At 39.2% G+C, this 21,403-nt stretch overlaps 2 protein-coding genes across 6 annotated transcripts in view; one reads left to right on the forward strand and one right to left on the reverse strand.

Annotated features, from left to right (window-relative positions):
- LOC136847371 (uncharacterized) overlaps positions 1-21,403 on the reverse strand; it is an 85,077-nt gene that overhangs the window by 19,952 nt on the left and 43,722 nt on the right. Inside the window, exon 1 of one of the 5 annotated variants that reach the window (XM_067119000.1) lies at positions 493-1,151. The exons of the other annotated variants lie outside the window; for them this stretch is intronic. The gene's annotated coding sequence lies outside the window, so the exon portion shown is untranslated. Of the gene's footprint in view, positions 1-492; positions 1,152-21,403 lie in introns of those variants that run through there. 5 annotated transcript variants of the gene reach the window in all.
- Positions 20,135-21,403, forward strand: part of LOC136847370 (homeobox protein Hox-B3-like) — a 1,982-nt gene continuing 713 nt past the window's right edge. The window contains exon 1 of the mRNA XM_067118995.1: positions 20,135-21,403. This exon is cut by the window's right edge and continues 713 nt beyond it. Coding sequence (XP_066975096.1) covers positions 20,358-21,248 — 891 coding nt within the window. The 5' untranslated portion in view covers positions 20,135-20,357 and the 3' untranslated portion in view covers positions 21,249-21,403.

Raw genomic sequence — 21,403 nt, forward strand, 5'->3', positions numbered from 1 at the left:
AATTACTATTACCACTCCATTTTTTTTTATGGCCTACGGTTTTCTCCTTGTGATTTTCGTTCATCAGCATTGGACTATTAGGCTACACGCAGTCTAAGCAACCCATTTATTCAACTGTTTCACAAAGCTTTTTAACTGTAAGTGATAATTTAAGAAGAAAAAAAAAAAAAAAAATCCTACTAGGTTACTCGATGATCCCCAACAGCCCTACGCACGATGTAGATTACGGTACCGGTAGGGAAAACAAATGGAGTTAAAAACCTACAATACAAGAGAGTAAGCGTCCTGAAAAACACGTCTTTTGTGAAACTGATCAAGGGCAACAAAACCATGAAACACTTGTAGGGGGCAAAGCTACAGTAGACTTTTAACTGAACGTTCTTCACTTTGCAATTTCGAGCCGCATATCAAGGTCGGGTGTTAATTTCCAACAATTTCGGACCAATTAGCAACAACTAGGACTCTTAGTAACAAATTACTGCCTGCGCTTACCTGTCTTTCTTGGCTTGATGTCTCCTTCTTTTCTATATCACTAATATATCCCTCAGTTGTTTTTCCAAATACTCAGAAACAGGAAACTACACGAGCAATCAACAACAATGTTTGCAGATTGCCGATCTGATGGCTCGAGCGCTACTCCGCACCAACCCTCGCTACTGGATGCTTCGAGACTTAGGTTAAAGTTACTTGACGCCTTGAGACTTGTAGCACATATACATTCGTATTCATTATTAGAATACAGCGTTAATGTGCATGGATTACTTTAAAACGAATTAACTATCATGTTCACAAGCGGAAATATGGACAAAGACCAATACTTCAGCCGCCTACGGAATAGCTGTCCTTCCACACGCGTTGTCACAGAGTACAAGCTAAACCCAACCTTGTACACGGAGGTCTTAAGAACCCTTCTCAAATACTCCGATGCATTTGACTTCTTCTTCCCAGGATCAACATAACGTCACTTCACCCTAAACATACTGTACACAAAATGGTCGCTACCGACCACAGCAAAAATTCCTATTTTAACCTTTAAGACACGATTTTCTAGACAACTGAGGTGCTTCTCCGCAGCAATTTCGAAATAATTTTGTATGACTTATTTCTCATACTAAATTCGGTGTACTTCTCCGGTGGTCACGATTCTCGGTGTAGACGAAAACCACCAAAGAAAGTGTAAGTCTTCCGTTACAATGGGTGACTGATAAATACCGTATTGCTTGGCGATTTCCTATTAAAAGGCATAAAGAGTTAAGGTATATCCATATCCCACGAAAACAAACTCAGACCAAGTTGATTCACAGTCCAGTCTCGCAAAGCACAATTTCAAAGGTTATTTATTTAAGAATAACTGCTACTTTCGTATTTGAAAGAATCTTGGCTGAACAAGATTGTGAAACTCTGGGTAATACAAGCAATGTCAAGTTCAAAATTTAAAAAGCAGTTATAAGAAGTCAATATCGATCGTGGTATTTCAATATTTCGCCCACCATTAATATCGTGTCGGGCAGAACATACATCAAGTATGTTGTTATAATATTCTTTGGAGACTTACAACATAAATACGATCGTTTTTATTTTCTCATCAATAGAAGTTTATACTACCAAATTAATGAAAAGTAGCTACACAAGCAATGCACCCCTAAATGAGGTACACTACATGCATTAGAGGGGCACATTTGTCCATTGCAGTTTAAGTTACACCCTTGTTGTCAATATATCCATAATATAAAGCGGAATACAGACAAAACATTCCTTGTTGAAAACAAGCAATGTTTTCCTGAAATCTATCGATGAACGATACTATACGGGCATGTTCAAGTATTACATATACATTCCCAGCTTTGATCCCCCTCAACATGCTAACTGCCAAAAATATATGAGGAAATGGAATTCAGTGAGATAAACATGATTTGAATGCTTGAAAGTTTAAACTGGAACTGCTAATGCGCAAAAAGGGTATGAGAACTGAATTACTCGTACATAAAACATTTTGGAGACTGTTTATATTAGTGTTCTGATGCCATACTGACAGACGGTGCTGGAATGTACTTTTTAGCAGACGACGGAACAACTATGTATGAAAGCCCAAGTAAATTACGAAACAGCCAAAGAAAATGGGTTTGGATGGCGTATATTGATTTCTTAGGGTGCAACCATCCTAAAATTTCAAACATCAAGTAAAACGTACACACGAAATCAAAACTGGGAAGGGAAGCAAGAATATTGTATACATGCCACACAGTACCATGTTTTTCAAAAACCTACACAGTTTTAATACAGTATCAAAATATGGAATAAAATCTTTTAAATGTTTGCATAAACTGACATTAAAGCATATTACCAAATACAGAACATTTTCTGTATAGATGCACAGTATTTGCTTTTCAGCTGATCCCACAGTTCATGAACGTGCAGACAGCAAAAAAAAAAAAAGAAAGAAAAAACAAATCACGTGGATGTAAAGGTGCAACGAGTCGGTGGAGACAGCTTATGTGATCACTACTTGTATTTTCAGTTACTGCCAGTTTAATGAAGTAATCATATCATTATTCTGAAATCACTGGTAAATGTAACAACATATAAACAGTGCCAATAACTTACAGTAACGAGTCGAACTTGCCTTCATACAACTGATCTATTAAAAAAAAAAAAAAAAATACACGCAGCATGATACAGAGCGGCTGGTTCACTATGCAGAGGAAAAATGTTCCCCACGGATTGACATCAATCTAATGTATCATGAAATTCATCAGTCCACCGACACTCCATGGTCATTACTTTTACCACGACATTATGCCACTGAATTTTATACTGTCATTAAAATTGGCAGGTATGAAGTATGAAAGTTCAGAATAGGAGACAGATTAAGTATAAAAGACACTTACATGATGAGCCACTAAACAACGTTCGTTCCCAAATTGTCTTGCTTGAAAATTTTAGAGAAATATGAAAATTTCAATACAAAGCAAAAGTGTGGAAAGCAATGGCTCAGAGGCTACGGTACACCCCAAAGTTTGAAAACATGGAAATTTAAAAGGAAACATTTGAAAAGACGGATGGAAAACAGACTAGGATTAAAGACACAGCAATGGGAGAGAAGTTATCTTGAAATAAGGAGTCACTCATTCAGACTGGATCACTGTGGGTACAAATGAGTGGAAAGTAAGAGTAAAATTACTAAGTAATAAAAGGGTAAAATTAGAGGTTTAATGAGGAGGGATATTATTGGAGATGTATTTGTGTACTGATATACAGGTGGGTGGTTAAGATAGCCAGTAACAATGCAAAGAGTGAACATACAAGGGCGAGTGTGAGCAAGTACCTCAATGAGGATAAACATTCTACAAGAAAGAAGTAAATGTAGAAAGAAGTTAATAATGCAAAAACAGACTGAAAATCCCGTGAATGAAGGCAAATGGGTAAATCTGAATGAGGCCAGAGTGGAAGGGGTTTATGTAAATTGATAAGGTTTATGAAAGTGTAATGAGGGCAATTAAGAAGTGAAAGTATGGAAAAGCACCAGGAGCTGATGGTATTACAGGCGAGATGCTCCAGTGGGGTGAAAATGACGTACTCGTAATTGAGTGGCCAACCTAAGGTATGTCTGGATGAGGAAAAGATTCAGTATCAAGTGTAATGAAGGAATAATTCAAACTCTTTAACTGTTTACATGGGTATAGACGGACATAAGGGCTTAACTTTACTAAGAATACCTGACAATGTGTACATCAGGGTTTTGAATGACAGAAGGAGTGATAGGGTAAGAGCAGTGGGTTTTTGGAAAAGGAATACGATATGAATCAAGTGCTTGTTACCTGACAGTTAAAAGGGCAGAAGCAAAAAGCTTGTTAATAAATCAATAAATGCGACGTGACTGGTGTTGAGGGTAACTTGTTTATAGCAAAAAGAAGCTTAGAAGCTTGCGTTAGAATATGTAAATGTGAGCAACTGGTTTAATGCAAAATTGTTCATAAGACTAGGGGCAACATAATGGGATAAGTATACCTTAGTTTTACCAGCCCACTCAGCTGATTAACAGCTCTCTCAGGGCTGGCCCGAAAGATTAGACTTATTTTACGTGGCTAAGAGCCAAGTGGTTACTTAGCAACGGGACCTACAGCTGCAAAAGCTGGTCAAGTGAGTCTGAAACTGTCTGTTAATCAATAGTAAAGTAACGAGGGGAACTGAATGGCAGGAAACGGAGAACAAGATTAGTTGGATGTCTGAAGAATGCAGTGTTTGACAATCACAGATTTCTTGGGATAAATATGAACAATAGAGGGATGAGAAAGCTACAAGAGGCGAGGCACAAAGGATTAGCTGCATTTCTGCAAAATGTTTCAAGGACCAATACCCATGAAGGCGAGAGATGGAATGTAAGAAGGAATTGTTGAGAAAATGACTTTTTGGAAGTGAGTATAGCTGCTGAATACAAGTAATATAAGTGTACAGCCTATTGATGAGAACTGCTTGTATGGTATACCTGGTGCAGAAGAGATGTGGCGAAATGGTTAGCGAAGTATGTAGTAAGATGGATCATATGATTTATCTGGTCATGTTTAGAGAATGGAAGAAGGCGTTGATCAAGTGTATGATTTAGAAGGAAAAGGGATAAGTAGATGAAAAAAAGCGTCATCATACTTTGGGGGATACAAGGAAGAAGAGTGTATTTTTACAATATTTTTTTACTTTAACTACCCAAAGAAGGATAAATCACGCAACCTGTTTTAGGCTGTTTGTCCTTCCTTCACTGGAATGTTGTTCTACGGTGCCAGAGATTTATCTCTTTTAGAGAGAGTGGTTCGTGTTGGTAGGTTTTTCTGTTTCCTAATATTAGCAGTTATGACTTGGACCACCGACGGATGGTATCTTGTTTGTCAATTTTTTATGACCTGGATCATCGACGGATGGTGTCTTGTTTGTCAATTTTTCATAAGTTGTACTGTAACAGAGGCCTTTCACATTCACAATTGATGCCTGATCCCCTTTTCCTGCTGAGAACAACCAGATTCGCTAAAAACCAGCACCAATAAGCAGTAAATGTGCCTCTGTCGAACATCTCAGTTCCAGAGGTCCTTTATTCCTTACACTGTTGGACTGTAGAACAGCCTACCTGGGGATGTGCAATTGGAACTTCATAAGTTCAAGCGGAGATGCCATGCATTACTACCCAATACAACTCTCCTGGTATTTTAATAATTTACTTACGTTTCTATATATTTATTAATTTGTTAATTTATCTGGTTTTCTGATAATCTTTCTCCTCTTTCTGTATTTCCCATTACCTTTCGTTGCTTCTTTCGAATGAACATCATATTCTTTGTAAGCTTGAATTTCCAGTCAGTGGGCTATGTGCATGGGCTTGATCCAAATGCATAGGACTCATCTTCTGAAGAATATAATACAGAAAAATTTCGCAACATTGGCAGTTTCACATAAACCACTCCCCCGCCCCCAAAAAAAAACTGCTACCAACAACACGTCAAGCCCTTTTAAATATTGCATCATATAATTTTTCTCTTGTGGCTCACATGAAAGGGAGGCGGAGTGGGGCTGTGTGAGGTGTCTTAAATACAAAGGTAGGTGGCAGAGAAAGAGATGGTTTCGTTGGTAAGCATCAAGTTCTTACAGTAAATAAAAATGAAGAGTTGGCCTTGTGAACATCTATCTGACTTTAGTTGCTGACCAAAGTAAATGAAAATGGAAGATAGTCTCACGAATATTTGTCTGACTTCAGTTGCTGACCAAAGTAAATGAAAAAGGAAGATAGTCTCGCAAATATTTGTCTGGCTTCAGTTGCTGACTAAAGTAAATGAAAATGGAAGATAGTCTCGCGAATATTTGTCTGACTTAAGTTGCTGACCAAAATGGAAAAAGAAGATAGTCTCGCGAATATTTGTCTGACTTCAGTTGCTGACCAAAATAAATGAAAAAGGAAGATAGTCTCGCGAATATTTGCCTGACTTCAGTTGCTGACCAAAGCAAATGGAAAAAGAAGATAGTCTCGCGAACATTTGTCTGAACTCAGCTGCCGACCAAAGTAAATGAATGTATTCAAGATACTAGAAAGAATAGTCGAAGGAAGGTTGAGAGAGTTGACAGATGTACATGAGCAGCAGTTTGAGTTTATGAAAGTAAAGAGCACAGTGGATGCTACTTTTACATTAAGACAAGTCCAAGAGAAGTACTTAGAAGGAAGCAGAAAAGTTTACATGTTCTGTGGATCTTGAGAAGGCGTATGACAGGGTACCAAGAGTAGTTTATTGGCGTCTGAGAAAGAGAGGAGTACCAGAGAAGTTGGTGAGGTTAGTGAAGATCAACCACTGTACAGACAAAATATGGGGAGACTGAGGCATTCCCTATGGAGGTTGGCCTCCATCTGAGTCCATTCTTGATGTGAGAATTAAGGAACAATGAAGAACCGTGGGAACTGATGTTTGCTGATTATTTAGTCATTATAGCAGATACAGAAGAACTGCAAAAAAGGTTTTTAGCATGGAAAGGAGCCCTAGAAAAGAAAGGATTGAAAGTGAACATTGGAAAGACAGAGCTAATGATTGTTTAAAAGAAAGACATGAAGAAGTAAACATTCAAGTGGAAGATGGTAAAGTGCTAAAACAGAACAATGAGTTTAACTACTTGGGATCAAGGAGGGAGGTACTGATAAAGCAGCGAGACAGAGTGAAAGAAGCATGGCGAAAATGGAGAGAAGCAACTGGAGTTGTTTTCAACTAGAAAATGCCATTAAGGCTCAAAATTAATGTTTATAAGACGGTTATCAGGCCCGTACTATTATATGGGGCAAAAATTTAAGAGGAAAGAGCAGGGACTGTTGGAAAGAACCGAGATGAGGATGTTGAGATGGATTCCTGGAATATCACTACTGGAAAGGAGGGAGAGTCCAGATATAAGAAGAATGTGTGGTGTGTGTAATGTAAAGGAGAAAGCTAGGAAGCTCATCTGAGATACTATGGCCATGTAATAAGAAGAGAGGAGGTGGAACCAATCAAGAGAGCTAAGAACTTGCCAGTGATGGGGAGGAGTGGTGTGGGGCATCAGCGGATCAGATGGATGGATGTGGTGAGGTGGGGCTGGGGGAGGAAATGCATGGAATAGGGAACAGAAAAGATAGAGAAAGTTGACTAGCGGCCGACCCTGCTATACAGTGGGAGTAATGAGGTCGAAAGAAGAAGAGTTGCTGGCCAAAGTAAATGAAAAAGGAAAATAGTCTCGCAAATACTTGTCTGACTTCAGTTGTTGACCAAAGCAAACATAAAAAGAAGATAGTCTCGAGAATATCTGTTTGAATTCAGTTGCTAACCAAAGTAAATGAAAAAAGAAGATAGTCTCACGAGTATTTCTCTGACTTCAGTTGCTGACCAAAGTAAATGAAAAAAGAAGATAGTCTCACGAGTATTTCTCTGACTTCAGTTGCTGACCAAAGTAAATGAAAAAAAAAGTCTCGAGTATTTGTCTGGCTTCTGTTGCTGACCAAAGTAAACGGAAAAAGAAGATAGTCTCGAAAATATTTGTGTGACTTCAGTTGCTGACCAAAGTAAACGTAAAAAGAAAATAGTCTCGAGAATATTTGTCTGACCTCAGTTGCTGACCAAAGTAAATGGAAAAAGAAAACAGTCTCACGAGTATTTGTCTGACTTCAGTTGCTGACCAAAGTAAATGTAAAAAGAAGATAGTCTCGTGAGTATTTATCTGACTTCAGTTGCTGACCTAAGATAGTCTCACGAGTATTTGTCTGACTTCAGTTGCTGGCCAAAATGAATGAAAAAGGAAGTTAGTCCCACGAATATTTGTCTGATTTCAGTTGCTGACCAAAGTAAATGAAAAAGGAAGATAGTCTAACAAATTTGTCTGACTTCAGTTGCTGACCAAAGTAAATGAAAACGGAAGATAGTCCCACGAATATCTGTCTGACATCAGTTGCTGACCCAAGTAAATGAAAAAGAAAGATACTCTTACGAATATTTGTCTGACTCCAGTTGCTGACCTAAGTAAACGGTCAAAGAAGATAGTCTTGCAAATATTTGTCTGTATTCAGTTGCTGACCAGTAAATGAAAAAGGAAGATAGTCTTACAAATATTTGTCTGACTTCAGTTGCTGACCAAAGTAAATGAAAAAAGAAGACAGTCTGGGGAGTACTTCTCTGACTTCAATTGCTAACTAAAGTAAGTGAAAAAAGGAGACAGTCTCGCGAATACTTGTCTAACTTCAATTGCTAACCAAAATGAAAAAAGAAGACAAGTCTCACGAATTTTTGTCTGGCTTCAGTTACTAACCAAAGTAAATGGAAAAAGAAGACAGTCTCGCGAATATTTGTCTGATGACTTCAGTTGCTAACCAAAATGAAAAATGAAGACAGTCTCGCGAATATTTGTCTGACTTTAGTTCCTAACTAAAGTAAATGAAAAATGAAGAGTCTCGCGAAGATTTGTCTGACTTCAGTTGCTAACCAAAGTAAATGAAAAAAGAAGATTTGTCTGACTTCAGTAGTTGACCAAGTCTGCCTGTATAAGGGAACGGTTCTGAAGGACTCGGTGAGAGGGATTACCTCGTCTAGCCCTTACCTTTGTGAAATCATAAGAAGACAATTCTGATTGAGGAAGTAAGGCAACTTACAAAAGGATTCACTGGTGAAAAACCATGGGGGTTCAAACAAGGAAGAGGATGTACGAATCAAGTGTCTGTTTTGAGACATTATGTGAAGTGAAAACTATTAAATGGTACATATGGATCTGGGAAGAAACTTACGAAAGAATCGATAGATGTATGACACTGAGGATAAGTTGGTGAGATCAATTAAGTTTTTATGAGGGAAGTGAATCGTTTGTAGGAATATACAGGTGTTGGAATGACTGTTTAAAGCAAAAGTGGCGCTGAGACAAAGGTATTTTAGCCTCGACAGGTATTTAATATGGAAAGTGGAGATGAACTTCAGAAACAAAGAGAGTTTGCGGGCGTCTGCAATGGGAGAAAGATGAAAGTAAGTGCCAGCAAAGAATGAGGTTACGAGGGTAAATGGAAACCAGGAAGATGGCACAATTTCATGTTAATGGGATGGCAGAGGTATTGGAGGGGTTGGCTTGCAGAGGTATTGGAGGGGTTGGCTTGCAAAGATATTTCGGATAATAAAAAGGGTGTCTACGAAGGCGAAGGAAGGTAGCACAGTATGTGCTAAAAGTCAGGTATAGTTTATGAATATGTTGGGGGAATTTAAGAAAAGACTGTAGAGCTAGCCATCTTGTATGTGTAGTAAGAAATATTGGAAGTGTGAGAAATTTGGAGATGCGCAACAGATCACAGAATTCTGAGATGGTTTGGCCATATGCAAAGAATGAATAATTTACAAGTGTTAGGAGAAAGAAGATGAGCAAATCATAATGTAAAAAGTGCTGGATAGATGGTGTAGAAGAGGATTTGGAAAGGAAGGGCTCTAAGAACCATGACTTGCAGAAAGTGAGAGCACGGTTGAGAAAATGACGTCGTGTATGTAGGGGGTTTGATGGATTGTTGAGGAGCCTTCTATACATATAGGTGTAAGAGGCTGATAAAGTTATGGGTGATGTTAATCATCCAGTAGTTTTGCTTTGTTTTTCCTCTGGTGGTTGCAAAGATGACACAACTCGCCTAAACGATATTCACAACTAATATTCACCTCGCCGAACTTTTTTAATCCAAAGAAAAAGAAACCTTGAATAGAGAGAGAGAGAGAGAGAGAGAGAGAGAGAGAGAGAGAGAGAGAGAGAGAGAGAGAGAGAGAGAGGAATATCGTAAACATCCGCCTAACGTGCCCCACACCGCAGAAAGGGGCCACATAGCTCCCCGAAAAGAGCACTTTCTGATGCCATAGAGGCCGTAATAACGCCCACTCCCCCCGCAACCAATATACATCTTGCCGCTTAACCATGCATCCGTCCCTTTTCTTAACAAAAGCATCCCGACTCCCCAAACTCTATAAAATCGGCCTACGTTCTTTCGTGTAGGCTTACCGAGAGGAAATGGTGCTCGGATTCTTCTGAGAGAGAGAGAGAGAGAGAGAGAGAGAGAGAGAGAGAGAGAGAGAGAGAGAGAGAGAGAGAGAGAGAATCTTCACGCATGCAATAATGAAATGGGAACATGATCATTTTCAATTAATACTCAAATTTTTAACGTCAATACCAAATGACGCAAAAGCTAGAAAAGTGAATAATTTTCATTCAATACCTAATTACTAGTATGAATTTCAATAAATTGAGATTAATAGGAAGCGGGGTGAGGGGAGATATCCCAGATTCTGAGTAACCAAACCTACCGATCTATTCCCAATTAGGAACAGGTTGTAACATATCGTCATCAACGACTACAGAGAATGTTTTTAACTGTAGTCAGAATCTGCAAGAGTTCATAAAGGGAAAGTACTACGGTGTTAAGGTATTTTGAAATCTAAAATACAGAATTAGGAACCAACTGCTGATGATTTTATTGCTGTTCATAATTTTTCTTAATACCAGCAGGGAGCCCATATTCCAACAAACTACAATTTCAACGGTCAAGAGACCCTTAGCCTTGACGCCCCGGGATTACAACTCATTTCCGGACTCATAAAATAGACCCATGATCTAATTCTTGTTGATCCGATTTATATTATGACTTTCAGATAAACAATCTTAGGAAACTTTGTTATATACCGAGTCTGAATGGGGACGTATCGTTGACTATCACACCCAGGCTCGAGAGAGAAAAAGCAGAAAAATGTAACATATTTGGCTTACATCACCTGATGGCACTTTTATATTGATGGTCAACTCCCATCAGACATTTGATCAACATCCACCAGCTCCGCAGGGGGGGGGGTCGTCACTGCACCTCACGCGGTGCACTATAGATATGACTTGAGGTTCCCAATTGCAACTCCTTCTATTCCTTTTACTGTACCTCTGGTCATATTCTCTTTCCTCCTTCTTGCTATCTACCCTCTCCTAACAATTGTTTCATAGTGCAGCTGCTTTCAATTCCGTTTCAGCGCTGAATGACCTCATAGGTCGCAGCGCTTGGCCTTTGGCCTAAATTCTATATTCCATTCCATTCCAACATCCACCAGAACTCGTATATCTAATATCAAGACCCTATCAGTGCATCGAAAAGTAGGACTCTGCCCCTAAGAATGAACTTTGACGTTTATTCATAATTACCAAGTGTTTTGTGTTTGTGTCTGGTGTTTGTGATTTTTTTCCTCCCTCTTTCGTTCCGTGTCAGCGATAACAGTCTCCTGAACCTTACAGAAATGTATCTGGTTACAATAAAAGGACCACAATCCAACTGAGGTGACGTGAAGTTTTACAAAGTTAAGGGCAAACCGATTCCCCGTAAGAAGCTAAAAATAAAATGACTGCAATACAAAGGTGTGAGACATTATCATGAAAAATACGAACAGAGAGAGAGAGAGAGAGAGAGAGAGAGAGAGAGAGAGAGAGAGAGAGAGAGAGAGAGAGAGAGAGAGAGAGACTTTTATCACAATCGAACAACACCGGTCCTCCCATTCGGTGGGCTTCCCTTCTTTTATTCAGGGGCGCTCGGCTTCAAAGAGTCTGGACGTATCATCCCTTTTCTTTCTGTGAATGGAAGCCGAGTGGAGGAGAGGAAGAGCCAGCAAACATTTACTCTGAGACTAATTAAGCGAAAAGTAGAGAGAGAAAGAGGGAGAGAATTAGAGGCCTCGAATTCCAAAGGTGTCAATAGAAGATTTTAATAAACGGACGAGCATTTCCTAAAGGAAAAAAGAAAAAGTCGGGACGGCGTATATCTTTGAAGCCATTTTCTTTTACAAAAGGATGGAGGTATCGCACTCGAGCTTCGCCAGGTCCGAAGGGAGATGCTATTAACAGACAGGGAAGGAAGGACATTTGTCACAGGCAATTTCAAGGCTGCTACTTTCTATATATACACACCTTTCGTCCTGCCTTCCCTCTGCACAAAGAAGGTACGTCCATTCTTGTTTGTCCTTCAACGATTTTAGAAAGCAATCACTCTTGTTTGTGTGGAACATTCACGCAAAAGTACATGCCCGCATGGGGACACCTACACCTCCCCCACCCCCAACAAAACAGTGTCAGTAAACAAGTAGCATGGGTACTTCCGCTCATCCGATTATCCTCTCTCGTCACCGAAAAGTTCATTTGTCTTCGCAATTCACTTTCGCACGTTGTATACCCTGATGATCAGATTTGCCAAGGGAGGCGGGAGTGAGTGAGGGAGGCAGAAGGGAAAAATTTGGGAAGGGTGGGGAGGGGAGTGATGGAGGAGGGCCAATAAACTTCATACAAACCGCTGACGACACAAAGACAACCGCCACCGCCCCAAACCCCCTCCCCATCCATTCGGGATGCGTTTAACCGAAAGGCAGCGTTTGCTGCGAGTCCACCACAAGGAGCGGGATCGCATCCTATTTGAACAAAAACTTCGACATTCCATAAGATCCTTCTTAACTCCTTCACGCCAATTTCTTCTGTTGTCGATCGTCAAGAAGGAACGACGGAATCCTTCTCTTGTTATCCGATGTGGGACCACTCCTACCAACAGCCTGATGACACTACTCAGATACACAGGCTGTAAAATAAGCAGCCCCTTGAATGGGATTTCTCGCAGTAATCGTCTTTATGGTAAGATTCGAAACCGATAGATTCCTCATGAAAGAGTACGCCGACTCCCTCTAATGTAGCTGGAATTATCAGTTTTGGTTAGTATACTTCCACTGGAAATATACTTATGTAAAAGTGATCCCTATGTGAAAACAAGTCACCGAGACTTTCGGCTTCTATTCTAAATGACTTTAGAATAAGTCTAAAAGTTTTGGTATCACCTACATTTAGTTTCATGCGAGGATCTTTTATATTCATCCACGGGACCACTGCAGGAATAAAAGATAATACATACACAAATTCATAGATATATATATATAATACAACCATATACATACATACATATATATGTATGTATGTATGTATATACACATTACATATATACACACACACACACACATATATATATATATATATATATATATATATATATATATATATATATATATATATATATATATATACATATATGAACAAAGCTACAACCACAGAAGGAAAAGTGAAACAATGAGATGCTAAGTACTTCCGTCTTATTACCAAGACATGGTCACAGTAATAAGATTTAAGTACTTAACATCACACTGTTTCACTTTTCTTTCGTGGCTGTAAGTTTGACGGAATAATCATCACGTTTTTACCTTTTGGTGATTTAAAATCAAACCTCATATATATATATATATATATATATATATATATATATATATATATATATATATATATATATATATATATATATATATGTGTGTGTGTGTGTGTATATATATATGTATATGTATATGTATATATATATATATATATATATATATATATATATATATATATATATATATGTGTGTGTGTGTGTGTGTGTGTGTGTGTATTATATACTGACACATGATTTATATATGCAACTTTATATGGAAACAACACTAGATGTAAATCCTGACCGGTTTGGTCTTGAGATTCCATAGCATTTTCATAGGAAATATATACAGCATTATGTATGTATGTATGTATGTATGTATGTATGTATGTATGTATGTATGTATAAGTCTATAATTGTAAATTCCTTCTGCTATGTATCCAATGAAAACACCGCTCAACTGAACAAAACTTTTAAGGTCTAAAAGCAGACCCAAAAATGAAACCATCGAAAATAGAGCTCAATGCATTCTTGCGGACAGCCAAGCAATTCATCACCCTTAAGGTATATCGTTCCCACGCATACCTCACTTAGGGCATGGCGTGGATCACGTGCTGCAGGGTGCTGTGAGTGCTTCCATTTCCATTAGTTTTTCGCAAAAACTCTACTTCATTTCTGGTTTATTACAAGAACCAACTTTGCAAAACTTGTATATAGATTATGCTGTTCATTTCTTTCCCATATTATTATCACTGAAAATAATCATTAAACTGTGTTGCAACAGTAACGAGTAACGCAGAAAAATGTACAGTACAATAAAAATGAAAGGTAATATTTTACACAACTGAGAGAGAGAGCTCTAGTGTGCGTGTATTTATATGAGAGAGAGAGAGAGAGAGAGAGAGAGAGAGAGAGAGAGAGAGAGAGAGAGAGAGAGAGAGAGAGAGAGAGAGAGAGAGAATGTCCATTTCCACGGATCAATTTTACTGCCAAAATAATGCCACGGGCCGTCAATTTTAAAATGTTCCCAGTTACACAAACCTACCTCCTCTATAAAGTGTATATGCACAAAACACTCCCATCCCCAGGCAAAGGCACGCGGTTCGAAAGGAGGAGGGGGTGTGGGGGGGGGGATGGGCCAAACATTCCACGAGAATCATAAATTAGCTTGCGAAATATTCTATGCTGGGCGTGAGTAAGGGTCCACAATCAACTGCTTATATTATATACATGCCTGAATCTGCTTTCTTAAATAAACGAACTAGTAGCTAAAAGAGATAATAATAATAATAATAATAATAATAATAATAATAATAATAATAATAATAATAATAATAATAATAATAATACGCTTGATGAAAGCAGCTCGAATCTGCATCGGTCTGGTTATATGGATATGTTTACGTTTACAAAATCTTGATTTTTGAGTGTTTTCTGTAAGAAAATAAATAAAAAAAAAACACTAGACAAAACTGTTTAAGACCAGTAAAAACAAGCGAAAAAGTTTTTTTTAAAGTTCAATGGCAAACATGCTCTTTAGCTGAAATGTGATCAGGCTTTTAGGACATCTAAATGTAACTAAATAATAATAATAATAATAATAATAATAATAATAATAATAATAATAATAATAATAATAATAATATGAAGGAAGTAGACCGTCTTTTAAGCAAGTTTTGATCAAAATGATGACAGCATCAGTGGAATTGATTTTATACAATGTCTTCTTAATTCTTCTCACTATTCTCTTTTCTTCAAGGCTGATATCTGTTACGAGCTGGCATTAGAAGATCTCAGCCTTGAAAAAATAGAAGTGAGAAAAATTAATAATAATAATAATAATAATAATAATAATAATAATAATAATAATAATAATAATAACACGCTTGTACCTCTGCTGTCCTAAGCAACATATTATGTGCCCAGTAGTTAGTCGACAGTGGTAGGACGCAACCAGGCTAGCAACCTCATCCCTGGGGATTTGATGAGAACCGGAAAAGTAAGTTTCTGGAGCCACCCCTTTAAGGGTAAAAAATAAAATAACGAAATAATTACCGACTAATTACCTAAATACTACTAATATGATACCCTATAGGCACTAATAACCCTTATCAATTTCTATCCTTTCTTCCTTCCTTCCTTGCCTTTATGTTGTTACCTTTGTCCTCACCTCTTCCTCATCTTCCTCCTCCTTCTTCTCCTCCCGTTCCTTCATCTGACGCCTTCGAGTCAGTCTCAAAAGGCCCCGCGTCCAAAAAAGGTCCAACCTAACATTATAGCGGCTATCAAAATCTCATTAGAGAGAGACGGGGTGGTTCCATGGCACCGTAAAGCCAAGGGTGGTGGCAAACGTAGTAGGTAACAAAAAAGAAAAATGAATAAAACGAAAGATATTAAGGTAAAGAGCGGGTGCAATGATAATGTAGACTTGACAATGAAATAGAAGGAAAATCGACAAACCAGATAATAAAAAGGCAAGGAATGTAGCTAAAACGACCAGCAAATTAACAAAGATGTGAAAACGAGGGTTGCTCATGAAGTAAGAAAATCATGAAAAAAACAAAACAATAGAGACAATAAAAGACGTAGGTAGTAAAACCATGACAACGGTATGAAAAATCCAAGCTCAAACGAAAAATTTTAAAAACCAAGTGCAAAACACGCTTAGTGCACAAACTAACTAAATTTTACGGAAGAATAAATGGAGGCTTTGAATTAAGAGTGAGAGAGATACTGAGTAATTCATTTTGTAGCTTTACCAACCAACGACTACTGTATCTGTGCTGTGTGTGACAGACAAAATGATAGAAGGCTATTTTTATTAACATTTAACATTAAGGGCCACGAGACTACCTAACGCCCGCAGACTCTGGCCAAATAACAGACTCTGCATATGCTAAAAACTGTAGGTACCTGAAAAAGTATGAATTAAGTTGCATATAGTAACAAAAGTTTAGTTATTCAGTTATGCTTCATCTCTCTCTCTCTCTCTCTCTCTCTCTCTCTCTCTCTCTCTCTCTCTCTCTCTCTCTCTCTCTCTCTCTCTCTCTCCATCATACAAGTCCGTTTTCCCCTCGGCTAGCGACTCCCCACCCTTTCAGAATCCTTTCCCCCTTCCTCTCATTCTCTTTCTCTGGAAAAAGGGGGGGGGGAGACAGGGGGGCTAGTGAGGAAAAGACGAAAATCTTTCATTAGGGAACAGGAGCGGCCATATTAGATTCTCTTTGACGGGGGCTCATCATCAAATCTTTATATTGTCTTCAGTGTTGGTCTTATGAAAATCTCTCTCTCTCTCTCTCTCTCTCTCTCTCTCTCTCTCTCTCTCTCTCTCTCTCTCTCTCTCTCTCTCTCTCGATGGCACGGTGTTTTTGGAAATGGCCTCATAAGAAGTAAAAATCAAGGTAAGAACTAAGAAACAAACTGCACAAAATGTACAGTGAATTGAAACGTATCTGTGGAGTGGAACATCCAAGCCCTCAAGTGTCACTTCAAATAACACTAGAAAGCAATTACTTTTCATTGATCTGGAGACTGGAAGGTTATCAATTGAAAAAGACAAGGAAGAATAATAATATAATTTCAACGCAGTTATACTGAAAGCTGCATTGTTACTGGAATAACTAGTTTCATTTTTATTTTGTTCAAACGAGCACAGTATATGTGTGTGTGTGTGTGTGTGATATATATATATATATATATATATATATATATATATATATATATATATATATATATATATATATATATATATATATATATATATATATATATATTTGTATTCTATGCTCATTTGAACATGGAAAATCGACACATACACAGATAAATATATATATATATATATATATATATATATATATATATATATATATATATATATATATATATATATATATATATATATATATATATATATATATATATATATATATATATATATATATATATATATATATATATATATATATATATATATATATATATATATAGAGAGAGAGAGAGAGAGAGAGAGAGAGAGAGAGAGAGAGAGAGAGAGAGAGAGAGACTTCTTCAAAAAAACACCTAAGAGATAAGAATCAAACAGCAGAGGAGGACCAGTGTTATTAGTCCCCCTCGCCAGGTACTTAACAAGGTATCCCGGACGACAATTTTAATAGCCTTAACTGATGGGTTTGTTTTTATGACTGAGGCAAACAGTCAGTTGCCTCTCGCCAACCTCCCGGCGTTTTAAATGCTACCGAGATTAATCGGCGACGCAAATAAGTTTTAAAAGGTCTCGGTGGAAATCATGTTCGTTTATGTATCATTTCGGGTAATCAATAAAAAATTTACAGCTAACTGCATGTTTTTTATTGATAATTATTAGCCCAGTATGTTTTTTTAATTGATACTTATTAGCCCAGTATGTTCCTTTTATTGATGTTAATTAGTCCTGCATGCTTTTTTAATTAATACTTATTAGTCCAGCATGTTTTATTTATTAATACTTATTAGTCCTGCAAGTTTTTTTATTGATATACTTATTAGCCCTGCATGTTTTTTTATTAATACTTATTTGCCCAGCATGTTTTTTATTGATGCTTATCAGCCCAGCATGTTTTTTTATTAATACTTATTAGTCCTGCATGTTTTTGTATTGATGCTTATTAGCCCCGCATGATTTTTTTATTGATACTTATTAGTCCTGCATGCTTTTTTAATTAATACTTATTAGTCTAGCATGTTTTTTTATTGATGCTTATTAGCCCAGCATGTTTTTTATGCATCCACATCTTAGTTCATACGAAAATCCCTACCACGCCCAGCAAGGCGACGTCATTCTCCCTCCCCCCCACCTCCTTTCTTAATGCCCTCCAGTGCACAGTGCAATGACATCCCGTTTCAACCCCCTCCCCAGCCCCCCGTCAAGACTCCTCCTCCTCCGCCTCCTAGCCCCTGTGCGTCATACTCTGAAGACAGGAGAGCATTACACAGGAATTTTCCAGCCCATCTGTGGTTGAGAATTTCTCATTTGCCGCACAATAGACCTGGGGACTCTCAGGCTTTCCTTGCTTGCTTGCTTCTTATCCAACGTTTTCTCGAGATATGTTGTTATTGTCTTGATTCACTGTAGGGTACGTGGTGTGTGCAGGGTTTGTTATTATAATAATAATAATAATAATAATAACAATAATAATAATAATAATAATTCAGCTAGAGGCTATACTGTACGGGTAAAGAGTACATACTGGATGTTATATTGACATTAGAAGACCGTATTCTTGAATACATATAGTAAAATACATCTTTGGAATACATTACTGTATTAAAAGACCTGAAATTGTATTCGTACGTTTGCTTAAACATGGAGGAGTGCATGGTCCCTTCAGTTGTCTCTCTCAAAAAATTCTGAGCAGATTAGGGATAAAAAAACAAGAAAGTGGATCTGATAAACATACCGCTGCACCGGTTTGCTCTTCAATCCCGCCTCAACCACACTCTTTTCTACAACTTGCTATCACACACCTTGCTAAGACAATTGACGACGACCTAATTCTGAATTATTATACCCAAAAACGGTACTATACTTTGAAACTGATAATCTGTAAACGGTACTATACTTTGAAATTGATAATCTGTTTAAGTTAGCAACTTGGTCCCACGAGGCATATCTTCCGACTGGGGGCATTTCTTTTTTAAACGAGCCGCGTAAATTAGAGCAAGGTAAAAAAAAAAAGTCAAGAAGTTGGGCAACTAAGATGGACGAGAAATGTATGACAAAAATATAGCAGAAATTATAGGATATACTATATGACAATCTATCAAGTATTTAAAAAAGCGAGTGGCCAAAAAATAATTGCAAAGGAAGGACAAATGGAGAGAGAGAGAGAGAGAGAGAGAGAGAGAGAGAGAGAGAGAGAGAGAGAGAGAGAGAGAGAGAGAGAGCGTATCACTTGAGTCGTAAAATCCCGTTCGAATCCCCCTTCTTCCTCCCCTCTATCTCTCCGTCAAGAGGAAATCCGACTTAGTGTGGGATTACAGGATTGACTGCGGGTGAATGTGAGCCACGGCCTTTGTTGTCTATTTTGACAAGGAGAGAGAATCTTGCCTGTCTCCTCATTCCAGAGCTCTTACTCCCAAAAAGACGATGCACTACAGCCTGGAAAATATTTATATTCGAATGCATGCATACGTAAGATTTAATAAAACCGGGTAACGTTAATGCACAAAGAAAAAATGATGTAAACAACATGCAAAATTTCCATGTGCAAAGGACTTGCTTTTTCATATATAAACGACTCTGCGGTTTTGAATTAAAAGAAATGTATTAATTTACTGAGGACTTCTCTGGTAACCAGATTTTTGGTGCAGCTAAAGAGCCCTTGAAAAAAATGAATGAAAAATATGTAAATGTTGATAAAAAAATCAACGTCACAGAAGCATCTTATTCCATTCATTTGGGGGAAAATAAAGTTCATCTTACTTTCCGGTAATGTTATAAAAAAAAAAGAAACAAGGAAGATTAAGAGGGAAATGGAGTACTGTACTCGTACAGAACAGTAATCATGGTGCACAGTGAACACTTTTTAAGGGGAGGGAGAGGAGGGTGGGGAAGGGGACGAAGGGGACGGTGCCATAGGGTGGGACAGGGCAGAGTAGAATAATGGCTCCATTCCTATTCGTTGCATGGCTGCCTAGGGCCATTGCAATAAGTTAGTTGTTGGAGGCGCTGCTCTTACTCTTCCACGGGGAATAGTAGAAGATGGGTATCTGGGGGAAAGGGGGAAGTGAACCAGGGTAGAGAGGGGGCACTCAGGAGGTCCCCCCCACCTACTATTATTGTCTTGGGAAGCATTTGGTGCGAGAGGTCAACACGATTCATTTGAGCGCCACTGAATTCGAGAATGGAGGCCGACACTTAATGGTCTCCTTGGGGGCCTTCGAGGGCGGAGCCAGCGAGTCCCGTGGGCGTTCCCCCAGCGGTGCGACAACCTATGGTCTGTCGCTGGCCCCAGTCACACGAAACGGGGGAGGAGTCAGGTGGGTTGGCATTTAGACAGCAGAGTTGAGCTTTCTTGTATCAGTCTCATAGTGACAGGTGAAGAGTAAGGAGTCGTTCAACATGATTCACGCAACGGGCATCCCCTTCTTCAACCCTCTGCTAAGCATGGGTGGCGTGCCCTTCCCGTGGGCACTTCCCACGCAAGGATCACCTCCCAGCTCTCCCCCTTCGTCGCCCGTCTCCAGCACGAGCGTGTGGCATCGGCCGCAACCCGCAAGGGCGGCTTCCTTCACCATCGACGCCATTCTAGGGCGCCATCAGCAAGAGGCGGAACAAGTGAGTCGCTCCCTGGCCATCCGGAGAGACGAGCGCCACTCCCGCCCCGCTCCTTATCCTTCGGTGAGCGGCGACCAGGGAGGTTCCGGCGGCGTCCATTCCAGCTCCTCCTCCGGCGGGAGTTCTGCCAAGGCCAAAGTAAAACGCGTCCGAACAATCTTCACCGCAGAGCAATTAGAGCGCCTCGAAGCGGAGTTCGCTCGACAGCAATACATGGTCGGACCAGAGCGCCTCTACCTGGCAGCTGCGCTCAACCTGACAGAAGCCCAAGTGAAAGTGTGGTTCCAAAACCGTAGAATTAAGTGGCGCAAACAATACATGGAACAACAGCACGCTAAGTTGGCCGGAAACCAGGACTCTGCCATCCACACAGAAGACTCCGGCGAGTCGCTGTCTCACGGAGACGACAGGATATCGCCCCTGGTCGAAATTCCCCCATCGCCATCCAGTCCTTCGGCATCAAAGGACGACCTCCACGAAGACAACCCGAAGCAGCACCAGGAAACGCCCCACAAAAAGCAGCAACAGCAACTAGAGATGCCGACCTCACTCTCATCCCTGGCCGGTGGGGCATCCGCCTACCCATCTTACCTGGCGGCTACGCTGACGGCGGCCTACGCCGAACACCAAAGCGAACCTGCTGACCTAAGTACCACTCCCACGAGGGCAAAGTGAACGGTGGACGCGTCGAGACCGTAAGGCGTCGGTATATGATCTTCATAAAACTCTGTGCTGAATGTGCCTCGGGATGTCACGCCTCTTCAGCGTTGTTGAAATTTCTCTCTCGACCACAGTGAAATGTGAACTATCCTGCCCCGTGAAAATTAAGA

This window comes from Macrobrachium rosenbergii, chromosome 16 (assembly GCF_040412425.1).
Source record: "Macrobrachium rosenbergii isolate ZJJX-2024 chromosome 16, ASM4041242v1, whole genome shotgun sequence".
In the NCBI taxonomy this organism is placed as follows: Eukaryota; Metazoa; Arthropoda; class Malacostraca; order Decapoda; family Palaemonidae; genus Macrobrachium; species Macrobrachium rosenbergii.